General features: G+C 44.7%; 1 protein-coding gene across 5 annotated transcripts in view; it reads right to left on the bottom strand.

Annotated features, from left to right (window-relative positions):
- The window catches only part of SLC6A6 (solute carrier family 6 member 6), a 71,644-nt gene that overhangs the window by 33,385 nt on the left and 19,489 nt on the right, over window positions 1-18,770 (bottom strand). For 4 of the 5 annotated variants that reach the window (XM_008168028.4, XM_005288435.5, XM_008168030.4 and 1 more), the window contains 2 exons: window positions 3,606-3,845; window positions 2,785-2,919 (listed from right to left, as the gene is read on the bottom strand). In XM_008168028.4, coding sequence (XP_008166250.1) covers window positions 2,785-2,919; window positions 3,606-3,834 — 364 coding nt within the window. In that variant the 5' untranslated portion in view covers window positions 3,835-3,845. Of the gene's footprint in view, window positions 1-2,784; window positions 2,920-3,605; window positions 3,846-16,909; window positions 17,106-18,770 lie in introns of all 5 variants that reach the window. The other variant, XM_065550902.1, reaches the window with a different exon arrangement.

Below are 18,770 nucleotides of genomic sequence, written 5' to 3' on the forward strand. Positions count from 1 at the left end.
CAGTGTGTGTGCAAAATAAGACGAGTGTTTAAAAATTCCAAAGCAAGCGAAGTGAAAGCCATAGTCTATGCACCCATTTCTCTTTTGCAAAGAAAGTATGCTATTTGTGCTTGTTATTGCTAATGAGATCAATGTTTAACTCTGCTATCAATACTTGACAATAAAAAATGTCCCTTGTTTGTTTTTAAACACAGGGTCATGGGCAGATAAGGCCACGTCCTCCACAACTTAAAATGGCAATCAAGGAGGTGATGGAATGCAGCTCTGGCAGAATTAAATTTCGAAACTATTCTGCGGGTCTGACTCCTCTCATTGGCATTACTTCTGATTTGTACCTCTGTGTCAGAGGAGAACCAGTCTCTTTATTTAAAGTAAGAAACAAAAGGCCTGCATACAGATCCTTCTTCTGATCCCTTTTAACCACTAGTATTTAGAATCTTGAAGGGCTTTCTGAAGCTAACGTTCCATTTAGGAATGGGAGCGATAAAAACTGTTTTCCCAACAAAGACTTACAATAGTTTGTAAAAGTAATTAATTAATTTATTTATTACATTAAATAAATATGTTTATATGAAAGGTGCTTACTGATACACTGTGTCAACACCTGGCAGTTCTGCCTTATATTGCACAGCCTTAAGCCATATTGCAATGTGATTCTCCACAGCCAAGAATTTTGTGCTGAGTGCAACCCCCTCTGCCCCCCCCACCCACATAGAGTGTACTATCTATTCTACAGTTCAGTCAGAACATTCACTTAGCCATATTATTAGACCCATAAATTTCCTTTTCCAGGGATACCAAGGTGATTTTTATTTAAACCAAGAGCATTCCCTTCTCCCCCCACCCCATGGCCTAGTGAGAGGAGGGGGAGAAAAGAAAGGGGTGTAAATCAGGGTAATTCCACTGACTTCAGTATAACAGTTGAGAATTTGGCCCATTGGATACGATCTTACTTACTTAGGTAGTTCCATTCATTTCAAGGAATAAGATACCGCTCATGATCAGTAAGGGTGGCAGAATCAAGACCTAAATCAATTTAAGGTGCCCATTCCCACTTAAATTTTGAAAAGGAAAGTTGTGCATCTTTACCTTAGGGGGAGAGGGATAGCTCAGTGGTTTGAGCATTGGCATGCTAAACTCAGAGTTGTGAGTTTAATCCTTGAGGGGGTCACTTAGGGATCTGGGGCAAAATCAGTACTTGGTCCTGCAAGTGAAGGCAGGGGGCTAGACTCAACAACCTTTCAGCATCCCTTCCAGCTCTATGAGATAGGGGTATATATCCAGTGTAAAGTATCAGAGGGGTAGCTGTGTTAGTCTGAATCTGTAAAAAGCAACAGAGGGTCCTGTGGCACCTTTAAGACTAACAGAAGTATTGGGAGCACAAGCTTTCGTGGGTAAGAACCTCACTTCTTCAGATGCAAGTAATGGCAGAAGTGAGGTTCTTACCCACGAAAGCTTATGCTCCCAATACTTCTGTTAGTCTTAAAGGTGCCACAGGACCCTCTGTTGCTATATCCAGTGTAATCACTCATAATTAATGGGGGTTAATTCTAACAAATCAGTTCATTTCCCAGTGTCTCTCTGAAGCCAGTCAATGTGTGGGATGCAGTTAGGGGTTCTAAAGGATTTTGGTAACCTGCTTTTAATTTTATATTCCCATTAAATTTCAGAGTGGCATTAGCACAATTCTTGTGAACGGCATGTGTTTCTTCATTTGTTGGCAAATGCCCTTTAATAATAAAATGGAGCAATCAGAGTTGTTTTTCACAGTCGGATCTAATTATTGCAAAAGCTCTATGCCTGAATCTTTCCACAGAAAGCCATTCAAATTCCCACTGTGCATGTAAAAATAACTGTGATGCCAGGGTTTGCATGGCAAAAAGAGTTTGGTTTCCAGTCCAGGATAATATTTGGAAAGGCACTTTCGCAAAAGGATATGAGACTATGGAAAAGATTCTGATCCCCTAGTATTTCAAGGGAACACTGCCTTCTCCAACGCTCGTCAACACAATGTGAAACGCCCTCTCTCTTTCTCACAGATTGCACAGCCTCTTGTTGCGAGCCTATTTAGTGCACAACATGCAACTTCTTTCTTATTTATTGGCACTTCTGTCAGTTAACAAGACGACAGCAACAAAAATTAATACTATGATTTCTCCTTTCTACTCTCAGACGTCTACCTTTCCAGGAACCAATATCATACAGTCAGCTACTACAACAAATAGCAGCTGTGAGGGACATGAATGGCATATACTTGCCCCGTTTTTTAAGCAATAAACCACATCAAGGGTGTACCTTAGAGACCTGATCCAAAGACCACTGAAATCAATGGGAGTCCCTTTCTAGGATCAGGCCCTAATATCTGAGGATTTAAGTGCAGCTTACGTGGTGTATATGCCTCGTGGTGGCCCTCTGCCCAGGAGTGAACTTCCCCCATAATTTATTCAGTGCTTCAGCAAAGCACTTAAACACATTCACTGTGCTAAGCACCTGAGTAATCCCATCCTTATGTAGCAAGGCAGTTCAATTTATGCATAAACCCCGCAGTAGCAATGTTAGGCACGTGTTTAAGGGCTTTGATGAACCAGGGCCTTGGTGTTGAAAAAATGGGAGTCGAAGGCATTCTGCACTTCGCAGGACTGGTTGCCGAAATGGAATTTACCCATTAATAACACCTTCTGCCATCAGTGAGTCTAGCACAGCTGTTTGGAAAATTTCCAAGTAACATGTCATTACATTCATTAACTGTGTCTTGTGTTGCGATATGGCAGGAAAATAACTAACCAGTGAAAATAGGGCAGATCTTTTCCCAGCATGTAATTCCTCCTTCAGAGGTATATTGTCCTAGCGCCACCTCCAGGAAAAACACAGGAAGACCTCCCCCAAACAGGAAAATGAAATAAGGTATAAGAAATGCACCTGTAGAGAAAACACAATGATGTACAATAAAGATTAAAAGAATTCAAAATGAAGAATAATCCACATGCTGCGGTAGATATATGTAACAAGGAAACACATTTGATACCCTTGTGTACACATATAACAATTTTACTTTTCTGGGATTATTGCCCCTGTTCAAAGATTAAAAATAGAATGGTTACAAACCAAAGGGAAAGGGCATTTTCATTCCTTTTTAAAGTGAACATCTATAAAGATGATGAGGATTAGATATACTTTCATTTCATTTAAGCGAAAGCAGTATTTTTATGTTAAAACCCAAAAGAAATGTTCAGTTCAAGTCTTGTCTTAGTTGCACCACTATAAATTTGGAGTAGCGCCATTAATTGGAGTTATTCTACATTTACACTGAGAATATTGATCCATATAATTAACGTATATATTTATTTTTAAGTTAAAAGTGAAGTTCAACTGTAATACTAGTAAAATGCAAGGTTGTTGGTTTTTTTCATAACAGAGCTTGGATATTAACTATGAAATAATCAAGCAATTTCTCGTACAGGTTGGGAAAGAGAAAAGAGATTGTTATGGATATCTCGATTTTAAATATGTGGGAGACACGCCGATGCTACAGTATTGGAAGGATGGATGGTTGGACGAATGTATAGCTGAATGAGAAGGAATTAGAGAGATAGAAAAATACTCACCTCCGCCATTTTTATAGCAGAGATACGGAAACCGCCAGACATTGCCTAAACCAATAAATCCACCAGCCACGGACAGCAGAAAGTCAATCTTACTCGCCCACTTCTCCCGTTGAGGCGGCTTCCCCTCTGCCTCGTCCTCAGGGCGTGTCCCAGGGCTCTTGCCAGGGGAAGGTTTGAGGATGTCCTTGTGGAAATCTTTCAAACACTGCAGCTTCTCCTTTGTTGCCATGTTTCTGGTTTCTAAAGAGAAAAAAGTGGCATGAATTTATTAAACAGACATTATTGGGAGAACTCCAACCATACAAACCTTCTTTAACCAAACTAAGTTCCCTTAAAGGTCACCCATTACTAACGCACACATTTCCTTTACTGACCAGGACACAAATAGGCCTCAAAAAGTACACAGAAATTTCTACCTTTGCAGGACCTTGTCAGAATATGATGCAAATACTTCCTGTGCTTGATCCAACACTCAGAGGTGAAAGTAAGCCAGTACGGTATGGTAACACAGCCAACATCACTGGCAGGACCGCTGATGGGGGAGGGGGCCAAAAGGGGCAGCTTCCCCGGGGCCCGGCAATTTAAAAGGGCCTGGGGCTCCCGGCAGCGGCTGGAGCCTCTGGCCCTTTAAATCGCCGCCAGAGCACCAGGGCTCCCAGCCACCGCTGCTGCTACCGCTACCATGGGGCTCCGGCGGCGATTTAAAGGGCCTGGTGCTCTGGCAGCAATTTAAAGGGCCTGGGGCTCCCAGCCGCCGCTACTGCTACTGCGCCAGCAGCCAGAGCCCTGGGTCCTTTAAATCGCCCCTGGAGCCAGGGCCAGCTTTAAGCCAATTCACCCGATTCCCCGGAATTGGGCCCCGCTCCGGGGGTCTTTGGCGGCATTTCTGCGGCAGGGGGTCCTTTGGTGCCGCGGAAGACCCGGAGTGGACCCCCCGCCGCGAAGTGCCGCTGAAGCCCCAACTGCCGCCGGGTATTGGAATCGGGCCCCGTGGGTCATAAAGCCGGCCCTGCCTGGAGCCCCGGGCGGCGCGAGCCGGGCAGTGCTGAAGGGCTGGCTGGGGGAGTCTGGCCCCAGCCCTGCCCCTTCCACCCAAGGCCCCGCCTTTTCGGGGGCCCAGAGCCACTCCCCCCCACCTTGCTCAGGACCCCGGCCTCCCTGCGTACCAGGAAGTCACTTAAGTTACTTTCACCCCTGCCAACACTCCACTGACTCAAAGACTTCCACTGACATCACTGGGCACGGGATCAGGCCAGTGAGCACTGAGAGGCTGTGTACATTGGCACTGGAACCTCACTGCTCTAAGAGGGTGTGCTCTGCCAGATTTAGGAGGTGTAAAAGATGTGCAGTCCTTGTGTGCTGACTAACTTCAGGCAGCGGGTGTATAGGGAACGCACGCTGCATCAGTAAGTGATGGGGCTGAGTCGCCACACCCCCGACGGCAGAGGTCGTTAACAGGCTGACTGCGGGCCAAATCGGGACTGCCAGATACTTCTGAACGGACTGCAAAATCTTTTTATTGTCCTTATTGTTACTGCTGTGTGAAAAATGTTTCTCTGGAGTCTGGACCTTGACTATAGCTTAACCAAGAAATTTGGACCTTGACAAAAAATAATTGACTACCCCTACCCTAAGGGATTCTGCTTGCTATGGGGCAGCGTTTCTCAGGTTGCTGCTGCTTACTCTGAATCCCCTTAACTCCTCTCAATGGGCAAGTCCAAATGAAATACATATTGCACGCTGATGTCTTACAGTACTCTCACATTTTTTAAGTAACATCCATAGCTCTTTCCCACTGCCCTAATTCTTACTAGACTCTTGTATCATTTACAGCCTGCCATACTCTGGCTCTGACTAAAGTATTGTGATGGTTTATCCTTAACAAGCTGGAATGGGAAGCCATTTCTCCTAATCAGGCCATAGGATCTGAAAGAGCATCTTCAATTTATTCTATTCACAATGAACCTGCTTTCACTTGGCATCAGTAAAAGCAAATAAACTTTTATATTCCGTTAACTTCTTATATGCACGTATAAAATTACACATTTTCCTAGTGTGATGGTTGGTTAGTTAATTAAAAATCCGAGGGCATGACTGACCCTGATGCAAAACCAAAAGCAAATTCAACCACAGGGGCCAGCTCATTTAATAGTGAGCAAATGATTAATTGCCATGTGAAAATAATAAACCATGACATTATTTTATATATAGGTGCCTTTTTTATCCAGGAGTTCTTAACTAAAACAGTTTAGGAATAACAACATTTTTTTTTTTTTTTTTACAGATAGACTATTTGAAATTATGCATTCATCAAAATGTGTTGGCAAGTAAATGGTAAACCCAAATTCAGACATTAGGTCAAATTTCTTCTGCATGCAACTCAAATGACTTCATCTGACTCAGGCTTGTTACGTTTACACGGTGTTATGATGCTGAAAATAAACATTTTCATCAGACCCAAACAAACCAGCAACTTTATGCCAGGCCACAGCCATTCCTTGCTTGGGACATGTTCTAATGTGTGCACAGTCATAAAAATCCTGCTTCATATTATCCCATTTGCTAGCCGTAAGCCTAGTACTTCCTTGCTGCTTTCTGATCTGTAAACAGATTTAGAAGCTTGGGTTGACATTAGCTCTACGAGAAGTTTTTAATTGGAACATGATTCTGAGATTCGTGCATCAGTGTACCTAGAGAGATGAAAACCTTTCCATACACCGTGTATCTCTGAGCCAGTCAAGCCCCAGCACCGTAAACATTTGAAAGGCCAGTGTTCTGGTAAGATGTCCCTCTGCAATAACAACTCCCTACTGCTCTGACAGCTAAAAAACCAACCCATTTGTTTTAGCAGTACTTAATCACTAGGGTATTCTCCTGCACTAGGAGAAAGGTCTGTTATTATATACATACTACTGAACAGGAGGGGGAGCTTGGGGAAGGAGAAAGATAAGATGCTGGATAATCATTAAGGCTAAGATTTAATCATGGGTATTTTTAGTAAAAGTCATGGACAGGTCATGGGCAATAAACAAAAATTCACGGCCCCATGACCTATCCATGACTTGTACTATATACCCGACTAAATCTTGGGTGTTCTGGGGGACTCCAGGGGTGCAGCTGCTGCTCTGGAGGGGGAGCTCTGGGGTGCCCGCTGATGCTACAGTGGGGGGCTCTGAGGCATCTGCTGGTCCTGGGGGGAGGGGGCCTTTGGGGCGCCTGCTGGTGCACCCGCTGGCGCTGGAGGGAGGGGCTCCGGGGTGCCCACTGGTGCTGGGTGGGCACCTGGGTGCCTGCTGGTGTTCGAAGGAGGAGGGGGCCTCTGGGGTGCCCGCTGGTGCTCGGGGGAGGGGGGCAGCCCGAGACCACCGCAGCCGTTGCTGGCAGGGAGCGACCAGGGATCGCTGCCTCTGGCAGGGAGCGACCAGGGACCGCCGCCGCTGGCAGGAGGTAGCCCCGCCACCCGGGACCGCAGCTGCTGCTGCTGGGCAGCCCTGGGTTCAGTTGCACCTGCCAGCTGTAGAAGTCATGGAGGTCCTGGAAAGTCATGGAATCCATGACTTCCGTGCCGCCGTGCCAGACTCCCAGCCTTAATAATCATTGACCATTATGGTTTGTTTGTTTGTTTGGTTGGTTGGTTGGTTGGTGTGTTTTTTGGGGGGGGGGGGGTTGGTACCTTCCTCTGAAGCATCGGAAAGCGGCCACTGTTAGAGACAAGATACCTGACTAAACCGATCAATGATCTGCAATGAGATAATGCTTCTGCTCCTCTATGGAGGTCTTATTTTATTCAATTTTTTAGTGAGTTTGCTAATCCAGTCTAATCTTACTGGATGTTGTCTTATTTCAACCAAAGTGCAAGTTAATTTCATTTAGAATTTGCAAACCTAACCAATTTTCTGCCTGCTGTGTTCTATAAATTCTATCTATCTATGAGATGGTTGACTGTCCTGTAGTTAGAGTTAATGGCTTACAGGCTAAGTGCTAATTGTTGTCTTTTGGGATTCTAATTTCGTAACACATGGCACTACATTTTCTAAAGGGCATTCTTATTTGGGGTGCTCTACTTGTCCACTCATTTTGGGTGTCTCATTTTTGAAAATGTAAGTCTTGAGTTTTATTTTCTGATCCAAAATAACTTGGAACTTGATGATGGATCTTGGCTCTTCTGCTATCTTGCAGTGACAAACCCTCAACTCCACACTCAGTTTTTAGTCCATCAGTAGGAATGTGAGTGAAGACAGCAGGATTTGAAACTAATTATAAGGCCTTTATAGCATTTAACCAGCTGCACAGTGAGGCACAGTACATTGCTTACCTGGATCTTTTTATTTCCCTCATTGTAACATTTCATTTTTTGCTATGAATCTATTCATCTATTGTTGGCAAGGTCTCTACTCTATTGTCCATTAAGATACAGTGTCTGTTTATGGCTAGGAGGCATGTATTGTCCATCAGTGCCACTGGAATTAACACTAAGCTGCCACTTGTGACTACAATTCTAGCCCACGTCATATGTTACCTTCAGGGACTGTGGGAGTTTATCCCATTAGCTGCCAACTACTGGTGGCTACACAGCCACTCCCAGTTACAGGAAGTGCCTACAGAGTCTGTAAGGGAGGGGCAGAGGCCATTCTATTTGGCAAGGAAAAGTCAAGAAAGCTGAGTTTGTTTAGTGAAAGGCATTGTCTGTATCATTAATGGGGTTGGAGTTTCATTTCCTTCAGTTATGTTCCACTGGGTGAGGTTCTTAAGGGATAACAATCAAATAGCCTGATGGAGATGCTGAAACAATACTTGCTCACTGCTCAGGTCAGAACAAGAGAATGATAGATTATGTTTTACGGAATCACTTAGTGGGGCACTTTCTGAGATCCAAGTCCCTCTAATTCCCCCAAGGAAAAAACTGTAAGAAACTACTTTTAAAAGCGTGGAGTCCATCATGAGTAATCCAACTCCGAGGCACATGTCTACCTTCCAGGAGACACATGTCTGCCTTCCAGAGCAGCTCCCTCTATGAAGCCTTGGCTATCTCCAGGAAGACTTGGCTTGATCTGCTAAAGTTAAGATGGATAAACAATGAACAGCAGCCAAGCCTGCAGCCAAATATGTAGAACCTCACTGGAGAAAAGGGGGAAAAATCGAACTTTTGCTGGGCTAATTCTGTTCTCATTTACACTGGTGTGAACTCAATTAACTCCACTGAAGCCAATGTAGTTAATCTGGATTTATGCTGGTATAATGTAGGAGAATATAATACAGTAGCTAAATGTGGCCCTTTGCATTTTTCTCTCTTTGGCTTTCAGCATAATCATTACATGCTCCGCACACTCTATATAATTGGCATAATAGCTCCTTTTTTTTCTCTGCAGCACAACTCCAGTCTCCACATACATCAGCCCCACTCCCACCTGTCAGCCAGGTGCATGAAATGCGTTACTCAGAATATCTCACTGTCTGATTAACACAGACTCAGTTGCTGCTCTCCCACTGGTTAGCTATTGCACCTCAGCGGAGAACTCCAAAAGCGATCAGCCTTAGGCAGAGAATGCCCACAGCTAATGCCAGGTAGCTCTACACAGTACATCATCTCTGGTGTAGTTACATAACTGCTACGAATAATGATTCACTCTCCCACCTCTCATAAAGGAAAACAATACAAAATAGCAGGGGTTCTCAACCTTTTTCTTTCTGAGCCCCCCCCATCCCCTCTCTCTCTCTCTCTCACACACACACACACACACACACACACGCACGCTATAAAAACTCCAGGGTCCACCTGTGCCACAACAACTGTTTTTCTGCATATAAAAGCCAGGGCCAGCATTAGGCGGTAGCAATCAGGGCAATTGCCGGGGGGGCCACGCTACAGCAGGCCCTGCAAATCTTAGTTGCTCAGGCTTCCGTGTCAGCTCAGGGCACCTGGCTTCAGCCCCATCCGGCAGGACTTCATCTTTCTGGCCTGGCCACAGCAAGTCTAATGCCGGCCCTGCTTGGCAGACCCCCTGAAACCAGCTCGCAGCCCCACAGTGGGCCCCAGATTCCTGGTTGAGAACCACTGCAATATAGCACCTTTCAGTAGAAGTTAAAGTCAAATTCATCCTTGGTTTATCTCCACTGAAGTCAAGTAATCTTTAAGGGCCAAATCTGCAAAAGCATGCGCACCCAGTTCAGGTGTGCAAATAGCCTGATGCATTTGTGCAAATCAAAGCTGTGCATGCCACAATACACAGACAGTTTTGCATGTGTGCCTTTGAAGATTATAAACAAACAAACATGTACCCCTTTGGTTCTGATCTCTGGAGTTTTATTTAAGTTCCTTCAAAATCCTAAGAAACCCAGTTAGGAAAGAATGTTAAAAAAACTAGGCCCAAAAATACTCTGTAGAAACTCATTTTAAGCAGAAGCTACAGTACATACAGGTAGCTTAGTAACTTCAGGAGTGTAGATGATTGATAGATTATAGCCATCTTGAAAACTACCTCACAAACTGCACACTGGCTAAGTCCCCTCTTAGCAGACTCAAAGAAAGGTGACATTGCAAAGGAGCAATATAATGGCATATGTGCAAAACTGGGTACCAGGATGATCTCAGTTCTAATCCTGGCACTGTCAATAACTTACTCTGCTGCCTTGGCCAAGTCATTTGTTTTCCATTCCTTTATGTTAAAATCTGAGAACGCTACTTCTTTTTCTCACCAGGATATTAGAAGGCTTAGATCATTAATATTTGTGAAGTGCTCTGTAAATACTAAGGATTGTTATTGGGCAAAGTCCTGAAGACTTTACTCAGTTTTTACTCATGGAAACCTTCTGCCGAAATCAACCTAAGTTTTGTCCAATATAGGCTGAATAAAAAGCAAACAGGAGTGAGATCTGACTCTGCCAGTTTCCTATTTGAATATGGACTGAGAAATTGCTTTGGGCCCCTTGTTTAGGCTTCTCTACAGCCTGCTATTCCCCACCACCAAGTGAAGTCAGAAGAGAAGTTGATCCACACTCAAAGCTCCCATGGACTTCAATGGGAACTGTGCCTGAAGAATGACTGCAGAGTCTGGCCCATGGTTTTTACTGAGGGTTGGAATATTCTCTGCAGGCTGATTTTGTTGCTGTTTTGGAGGCTTCCCTAATGATAAATTCCTTCAGATTGTGTTTTCTGTGTTTGTTAATGTTTCTTCCCACCAGACTTACCTGTTCAAAGCCTTCTGTTTATCACGTTATAATTCATCTTATACTCCTACTTAAGCAGATTGCCCTTTGCCGGTTTAGGCTTTATCATAGCTCCTATTTGATCTCTGTACATTTGTGAAACAAGCAAAATTTCCATCTCCATTTCATATTTTCACAAAATCAGCTATCTCTAGACTGCAAGCATGCTTGTGCCACCTTTAATTTTCATATCATTATATTCATGAGTATTTCAATATTAATAGCATTGTGATTCCCAGCTCGTAGCAGTTCACAACTCCTGCTGCACCTGAGGGCAACGGGGAAAACCTCTGATTTCTATAAGAGCAGAATCAGGCCACAAATAAAATCTTTGTTACATTTGGCTCATTTCCTAGGAGCTCAGAACTCTAAACCATGCAACTTTTGAAGTCTGTCGCTTTCCCGCCTTAGAAAATCGGAGTGGTTAGCCTACTCAATAGATGAGTAAAACATATAACTCCAGATAAAAGTTCTGGCTTTTTTACAGGTCTTTCTTATCTGAGGGGGGAAATACTGATCACTTCTTTACCTGGCTACCGTGGAGGCCTGTACCAATATCCACAGAATGCCTGACTCCATTTACTGTCCTTAACTCCTATCCCAACTCTTTTGCTTCATCAGACAAAACACGCCCCCTATTCTCTGAAAAATACCAACCCTCCATTTAACTTATTGCCTCTCTAATATTCTTCAAAGATTCTCTATAAAGTTCCCTTATCATCTCCCTCACTTTCTGCTCTTTGTCGTTTATGTCCTTTTTCAATCTTCTTTTCTTAATTTCTTTTCTCTGTGTGTGTGTCTATTTATTCATCTATCCATCCTCCCTTTCTTTCCTTTCTTCTCCCTCACTCTACTCCCTCCCATTTCAAAATCATCTCCTCTCGCTTCTCTTTTTGCCTGTTTCTTTCACTGTTATACTCCTTTTCTCTTCCTTCGAAGGCTGACATCTGGAAAAGTTGCTACAGAAAATTCCGGGAGCAACAGATATTCCTTTATTTAGCTGGAGTATGTTACAAAAGGAAAGCCCTGGGCTTGTTGCAATTTCTTTTTAATCAATTGTATCCTGGACAAAAGGCATCTATTTTTTTCCAGCTGTCTTTTCTATGTGGCGCTTGTGTTCATATTCGTCAAGTGCTGTAAATGGGCACTGTGTCTCAGCTCAGAGTTATTATGAAACACTAGCTGGAATAGAAAACCTGCAACCATATAATACTCTGAATTTTCATTCTGTTATACTTCTTTATTTGACCCAATAAATCGATCACCACTAAACCACAGATTACAGTAGCTGACTAGGGGAAAATAAAAAACCCACTGCCCTTTGTATCTTGGCCTTGGCCTCTGTAATTGGAGGATAAAGGTGGGGAAGGAGACTTAAAGCTACTCTGTGTTTACAAAGAGAATACAATGGATTGGATTTTAATGCAGTGTTGTTCTGCTCAACGCAGATCATGAAGCCTAAAGAAACAAAATACTCTGTAGTCAGAGGTCACCTTTTTTATATGGGACTTGGGGAAAGGGAGGAAGGTATTTTGATACCACTGACTGAGGGGAGTGAGAGCTCTGTAGCGTTTCCCATGTGGGCAGATGAGGGGAAAGCTGGAAACCAATCCAGTTCCTATTGAAGTCAATGCAAAACTCCCATTTATTTCAGTGGGAGAAGTATTAGGCCCCCTAGACCCTAGGGCTGGAAAAAAAAGGTCCATGTGAAACTACTGCAAGGATGGAGAAGGAGTCTTGCACCAAGAGGCCTGTTCAGTTGAACCCTGGCCATTAGCACAGGCACTGGGGAGCAGTATTGGATATGACATACAGCCAGCATGCACTTTCTGTTCTGTGTGCTGTAGTTTTTGATTCAACCACTATGAATCTAACAGCCTGCCAGAAGTTATCACAGACACACTTTTGCCTTTACCAGACTTGGTTAATGTTAGCAGGTGACCCCAACACACCCCCAGTCCTGAACTTCCCCAGACCCATGTGCTCGGATTTGTCCAGCCCTCTCCTGCAACATTCCGAGGAATAATAAGATCCGTAATTTCCTTTCAGGAAACAAAACCCATCAGTTTGCCACATTAACTGGAGTTGACTAGGGTTACCATACGTCCGGGTTTCCCCGGACATGCCCGGCTTTTGGGTCTTTAAATAGCCGTCCGGGGGGAATTTGTAAAATGCTAAAAATGTCCGGGATTTCCCCCCGGACGGCTATTTAAAGACCCAAAAGCGGCTGACAGGGCAGCCGCGCCGGTGGAAAGTGGTACTGTGAACAGCATGGAGCGGACGCGAGAGGCGGGTGCGGGTGGCCCGGCTCCCCCTGCCTGGGGCTCCCCTCACCCGCCGCAGGGCGCGGGCTCCTCCTCTGCAGCACTGCCCACCAAGGGGCTGGGGCTCTCCTGGGGCTCTGCCCTGCACAAGCCCAGCACCCCTGGGGCTGCTCCTGCCTCCCCGGGCTGGCCCCAGATCCCCTCCCCCGGGGGGCTGGGGTCCTGCTGCGGCTTGTGCCGTTCTGCCTCCTCCGCGGGGCAGGCAGCCCCAGGGGGTTGAGGCTGTGCCACCCCTTCCCCAGCTTCCCCCCTCCAGCAGCCCCTGCCGGGCCTGTTCAGCCCTCGGCCCCACCGGGCCCTGCCCTGCCTCATGCAACCCGCCCGGGGGGACTGGGGGAGCCGCAGCAAAGCCTCGCCCGGAGCTGGTGCAGGAGACGAGCCTGGCTCTCAGCCCAGGCTCCGGCATCAACCTGCAGCAGGGAGTGGAGCCACCCCCCGCCGGCTTGGCTCAACCCAGCCCCTCTCTTAAAGGGACACAGACCCCACCACAGCTTGGCCCGGCCCGGGGCACCTAGGGGTGTCACCTCACCCCCCTGCCTGGGAGGCCCGGCGAGGGGGGTGCTTGGCACTATAGCAGCGCAGAAGGGAGGCCAGCGATGCACCTTACTCTCTCCTGCACTGCCAGCCACGGTCTTGCCTCCTTTCCCCAGCTCTGTGAGGCACTGTACACCTCAGAGCAGCAAATGGTAGCAGATTCTGCTGTCTCCAAGCAGAGTCTAGCCCTGAGTGTTTATTTCCGCAGCAGTGAGTTTTCGATTTGGTGCATTCACTCCTGATCTCCCTGGTAAAGTGTAAAAAAAGCCCTTGGCATTCATTTTCTCAGTGTTTCTGGGAATACCCTTTCAGTTTCATAGATTGATCTGGGATCTTTCTTTTGCTGTTTCTGGAGAGAACTGTTGACAGCAGGGAGATATGTCCCTGACTAGAGGACAGGAAGCAAATTTGACTAGACCAATTGTGACTTCCTTATTTGTTACTATAAAATGTATTACACACAAATAGATTGCTAATGAACTTCCACCTTTGGGTTTCTGGAAAACAACTCACTCTAATACTTGAAAGATGCAGAGACCTTTGGTCTTAAAAAATGAAACATCAGACTCATTAATTTGGGGGAAGTGCAGTGGTCCATTTATGAAATTTCTTAAAAACATGATTCAAAAATTCCTTCTGAGACTGTATTTTAATGCTGAGATCCCAATAGCCTTACCATAGAAATAGAAAGTAAAACAAAGACATTCTTGATCCAGGTCAATTAGAGCAGTGGTTGTCAATGTTTCCAGACTACTGTACCTCCTTCAGGAGGCTGATTTGTCTTGAATACCCCTCACTTAAAAACTACTTGCTTACAAAATCAGACATAAAAATACAAGCATCACAGCACAGTATTACTGAAAAATTGCTTATTTTCTCATTTTTACCACATAAATTATCAAATAAATCACGACTCCCAGATTGAGAAACACTGGTATAGTATACAGAGCAGTATAAACAAGTCACTGTCTGTATGAAATTTTAGTTTGTATTGACTTCACTGGTGCATTTTATGTAGCGTGTTGTAAAACTAGGCAACTATCTAAATGAGTTGATGTACCCCCTGGAAGACCTTTGCATACCCCTGGTTGAGAACCACTGAATTAGAGAAATTTTGCATCATGACATAGGTCTATTGAAGTAAATGGACTTATGCCAATTTACACCAACCAAAGATCTGGCCCTATTTCTTTAACATTTTAGGTGGAATAATTTGTTTTAATTTGTAATATTTATAATCTTGCTATAAAGGAACCAAATTTAAGTTATAGGTACTTCTCAGTTACATCCTTTCCTCAGACCTCATCCCACACACAGGCAAGTTTACTCAGTTTCTCCATCTGCAGACGGAGATAACAATACATGCATCACAAGAGTGTAGTAAGGCATAGTTGTGAACCCCTTATTCACAGTGGTGAGCGGGTACTTATGGGAGTAATTGGTTCACAATCTGGCCCTTAATGGTTGTAAGTTACTTTAATTTCCTCATGTGAAAGGTGCTGCAGAAATGGAAAGTATTATTTATTTCAATAGCGGCTAAATGAATTTACATTATTCATGTGAAAATATTTAAGTTTTAGCTATTCTTCTCAGAATCCCCAATTATAAGTGTGCGGGAGGGGAGGATTCCAGTCCAAAAATGTGTGGCTCCTTTTAAATCTCAGCTTTTATACTTTGTTACATGAGATCAGTCGTACGTGTAAAAAAAGACACATGAACATGGTTTGTTGCAACACTGAAAATTTAAAGATCAAATACTTTTTTCATATCAGCTCGCTCATACTGATTTAGGCTCTGAGCATCTAATCAAATGCTAAGTACCTGTGCCTACGATGATGGTTGCATATGCTTCGATAATTAGTTTGGCAAGGCCTTCTATATCAAAGTTACACACATTTTTACACAATATCAGGCAAACCAGCTTGGATCTCTCACTATTCATGTCTCTGTACTAATTGTGCTCTGCATCATTTCACAAAACAGTTATTTAACTGAGCTTGAAATTTGTCATTATACTGAGATTTCTAAAAATACCCTTCTAGAAAAACTTCCATTTGGCTTGCCAGTAAAGAAAAGGACTTTATATAGCTTGTTTGTTTGAACTTCGAGGCCCATACAGTCCCTGAAATGACATTGCCTTGGTTAGTGTTGTGCCCCATTTCTCACAGTACTCATGATCGGTTGGATTGTCACAGCCCAGCTCAGTCACACAAGGGAGTAAATATTATCTTTTCCAAGTAGACCCCGCTGATATGGGGATGCCCCTTTAAAGGAAGGCCCCAGGACAGGTATGGACAGGGGAGTCCCTCCAGTGGAGGGAGAGATGAGTGTCAGAAGTAGGGTTACCATATGTCCGGATTTTCCCAGACATGTCCGGCTTTTTGGTCCTCAAATCCCCATCCGGGAGGAATTTCCAAAAAGCCGAACATGTCCGGGAAAACAGGGAGGCATGGTAAGAGGACCGCCTCCTCCCTGGGCTCCAACTTTCCCAGCTCCCACCGCTCTCCACCGCAGCAGGGGCCGAAGTAACTTCCCCAGCACAGTAGCAGCCGGAGCCCGGGGAGGAGGCGGCTGTGCACTCGGATGCCGCCCGCCGCCTCTGTGCCCCCGCAGATCGGGGGAGTTGTTAGTTTTGCTGCAGCCACTCGCACTCAGGCAAAAGACACTCGGGGGACCTCGAGTGCGAGTGGCTGCAGCAAAACTAACAACTCCCCCGATCTGCGGGGGCACAGAGGCGGCCGGCGGCATCCGAGCGCGCAGCCGCCTCCTCCCTGGGCTCCAACTTTCGCGGCTCCCGCCGCTCTCCACCATAGCGGGGGCCGAAGCAACTTCCGCAGCGCAGCAGCAGCCGGGGGGTGGGAGGGAGGAGGGGGAATGTGGGATGCTCAGGGGACGGGGTGGAGTTGGGGTGTGGAAGGGGTGGAGTTGGGGCGGGGCCAGAGGCGGGGCAAGGGTGGAGTTGGGGCGGGGCCCCCTGGAGTGTCCTCTTTTTGCACTATTGAAATATGGTAACCCTAGAGTTGACATTCACTTTAGCACAAACACAGCATTGTTGGTTTAGATTAATAGTAAAACAAGTTGGTTAACAAACGAAGACAGGATTTTAAGTGAGCTCAATAAAGTTAGAGAGAAAGTTAGAAATGGTTACAAGCAACTAAAAGTGAAAACGTGCATCTAAAAGTCTAACACTTAATCTAGCAAGTTTTAGTTCAAAGCTTTGTTCAAGATGCTCTTTCTCACCCACAATCTTCCAGCAAGACAGTTACTGGCCCTCTCCTCGATCACGATCTCTTCCAGAGGCCCAAAGGTGCTGGTGCCTTTGTCTTCTTAGGTGAAAGAACTAACTTGGGGTTCTCTGTGCCTTTCTTTTATAGTCCAGTGAATCTTTGAAGTGGATTCTTCCAAAGGATACCCCTCAAAGTAAAGTTCATGCAAGCTGTGAGGAAGGCGATAGAGTCTGGTGGTGAAGGAAGCTCCATGCTCTTTTGTCCCCCACTTGTGTTTGCTGAAATGCAAATTCTTCTGTTTCCTGACATCTCCTCCCCCTGCTGCCTTGATGGTCCTGTTTAATACTTATATGTAAATTGAGGTAAACACACATCCTTTGTTTAGGATAGACCTGTTTAACAACTATTACCTCAGCAGGGCGGTCTGGTTTTGAATCTGTGCCAATAACATCACACAGGGGGAATTCATAACTTTACATATAATGTTGCTACCTATATTTCACCATGATAGTATTGACCAGCGACTTACTAGTTTCCAAATGATACCTCACAAGGCACATTTTGTACAAGGATTATTACAGTAGTGGGGAGGGTGTGACCACAGGGCTGTTTTGGGTCACACACTGCAGATCATAGAACATTGGCCTACCGGCCTCTCTCCTACCCACCTCACTCTCCCCACCCCCAGCCAGAATCTGTGGAGACCCTCCCAACGATACAGATGGGGTAAAGAGCATCCCTGCATAGGGTGACTGCTACTCCTCTGCATCATACAGCCACAGCCAATCTCCTCTCATGCCAACAGGCCTAAATCTCAGCCACTGTCTTCTCGTGCCAATAGGCTTGTCCCACCACAGACCCAGGTACAGGTGAGTTCATCAGTAGGACTTCTTGTGGTGCTTCCACCACAGGTGAAGATCCCATATAGGGGAGAGGAGTAATGCAATGGTGGTGGGTGGTTTGCAGAGGTAGGAAGAACTGATTAAAGCTATTACGCTCTTCATATATAGTACTGGTAACTGTGTAGTGGGAATGTCCAGTTAAAAAATTGTTTTTGTTCTCATCAAGCCAACTACTGACCTAATTTAACATCCCCTGGGTATGTTAGCTAAAAGCCTAGTGATTGTCAACAAGCTAAAGTGAGTGCCATGTTCCTGCTGCTTCCCCTGCCATACTGCTCCTGATATGCCAGTTTTCCAGGTTTGAAAGGACAATACATTATTCTACAGCACTAAATACCCCCTAAAGTCCCTAATTTTTAAGAGTGGTGCCTTGACTGTGCCCACAAAATGTATGTGTGCATGCAATTTATATGGCACAACGGATGCATTCCCAAATATTGTTGGTATGGTTAAGGAGGACCCTTCAAGTCTTGTCCCTTAAAATCTCTTTTTTTCCCTTTTGACTGATTTGTTTGCACTAAATAATAATTCACCTTCCTACTAAACCTAGCAAAGTCTTTTAATTTTGGTTTGGTTTGGGTTTTTTGCTGCTAAGGGGTTGTTATATAATGACGTTATAGTTCATTAGTGTGCCTGAGCATTAACCTTTTCTATAACCTCTGATAAACCATGAGCAAACACTTACACAGTCTGGACTACGGAGACATTTACTTGATCATGTAATGTAACCTCTCTCTCAAAAAAAAGAGAGAGCTTATGAACTTGGATATTTGCAATGTTTTGTATAGTACCAATTGACTTTTTGTATGTGATTAATAATGTATTGAATCTGTCCTATGCATTTTATATATATATATATATATATATATATATATATATATATATACATACATACACACACATGGAATCATTAGGCAGCAATCTTTCATTTGGTGCTATGATTTTATACTGAGTAGGTCTCAAATGTGTAGA

This window comes from Chrysemys picta, chromosome 7 (genome assembly GCF_011386835.1).
Source record: "Chrysemys picta bellii isolate R12L10 chromosome 7, ASM1138683v2, whole genome shotgun sequence".
NCBI lineage: Eukaryota > Metazoa > Chordata > Testudines > Emydidae > Chrysemys > Chrysemys picta.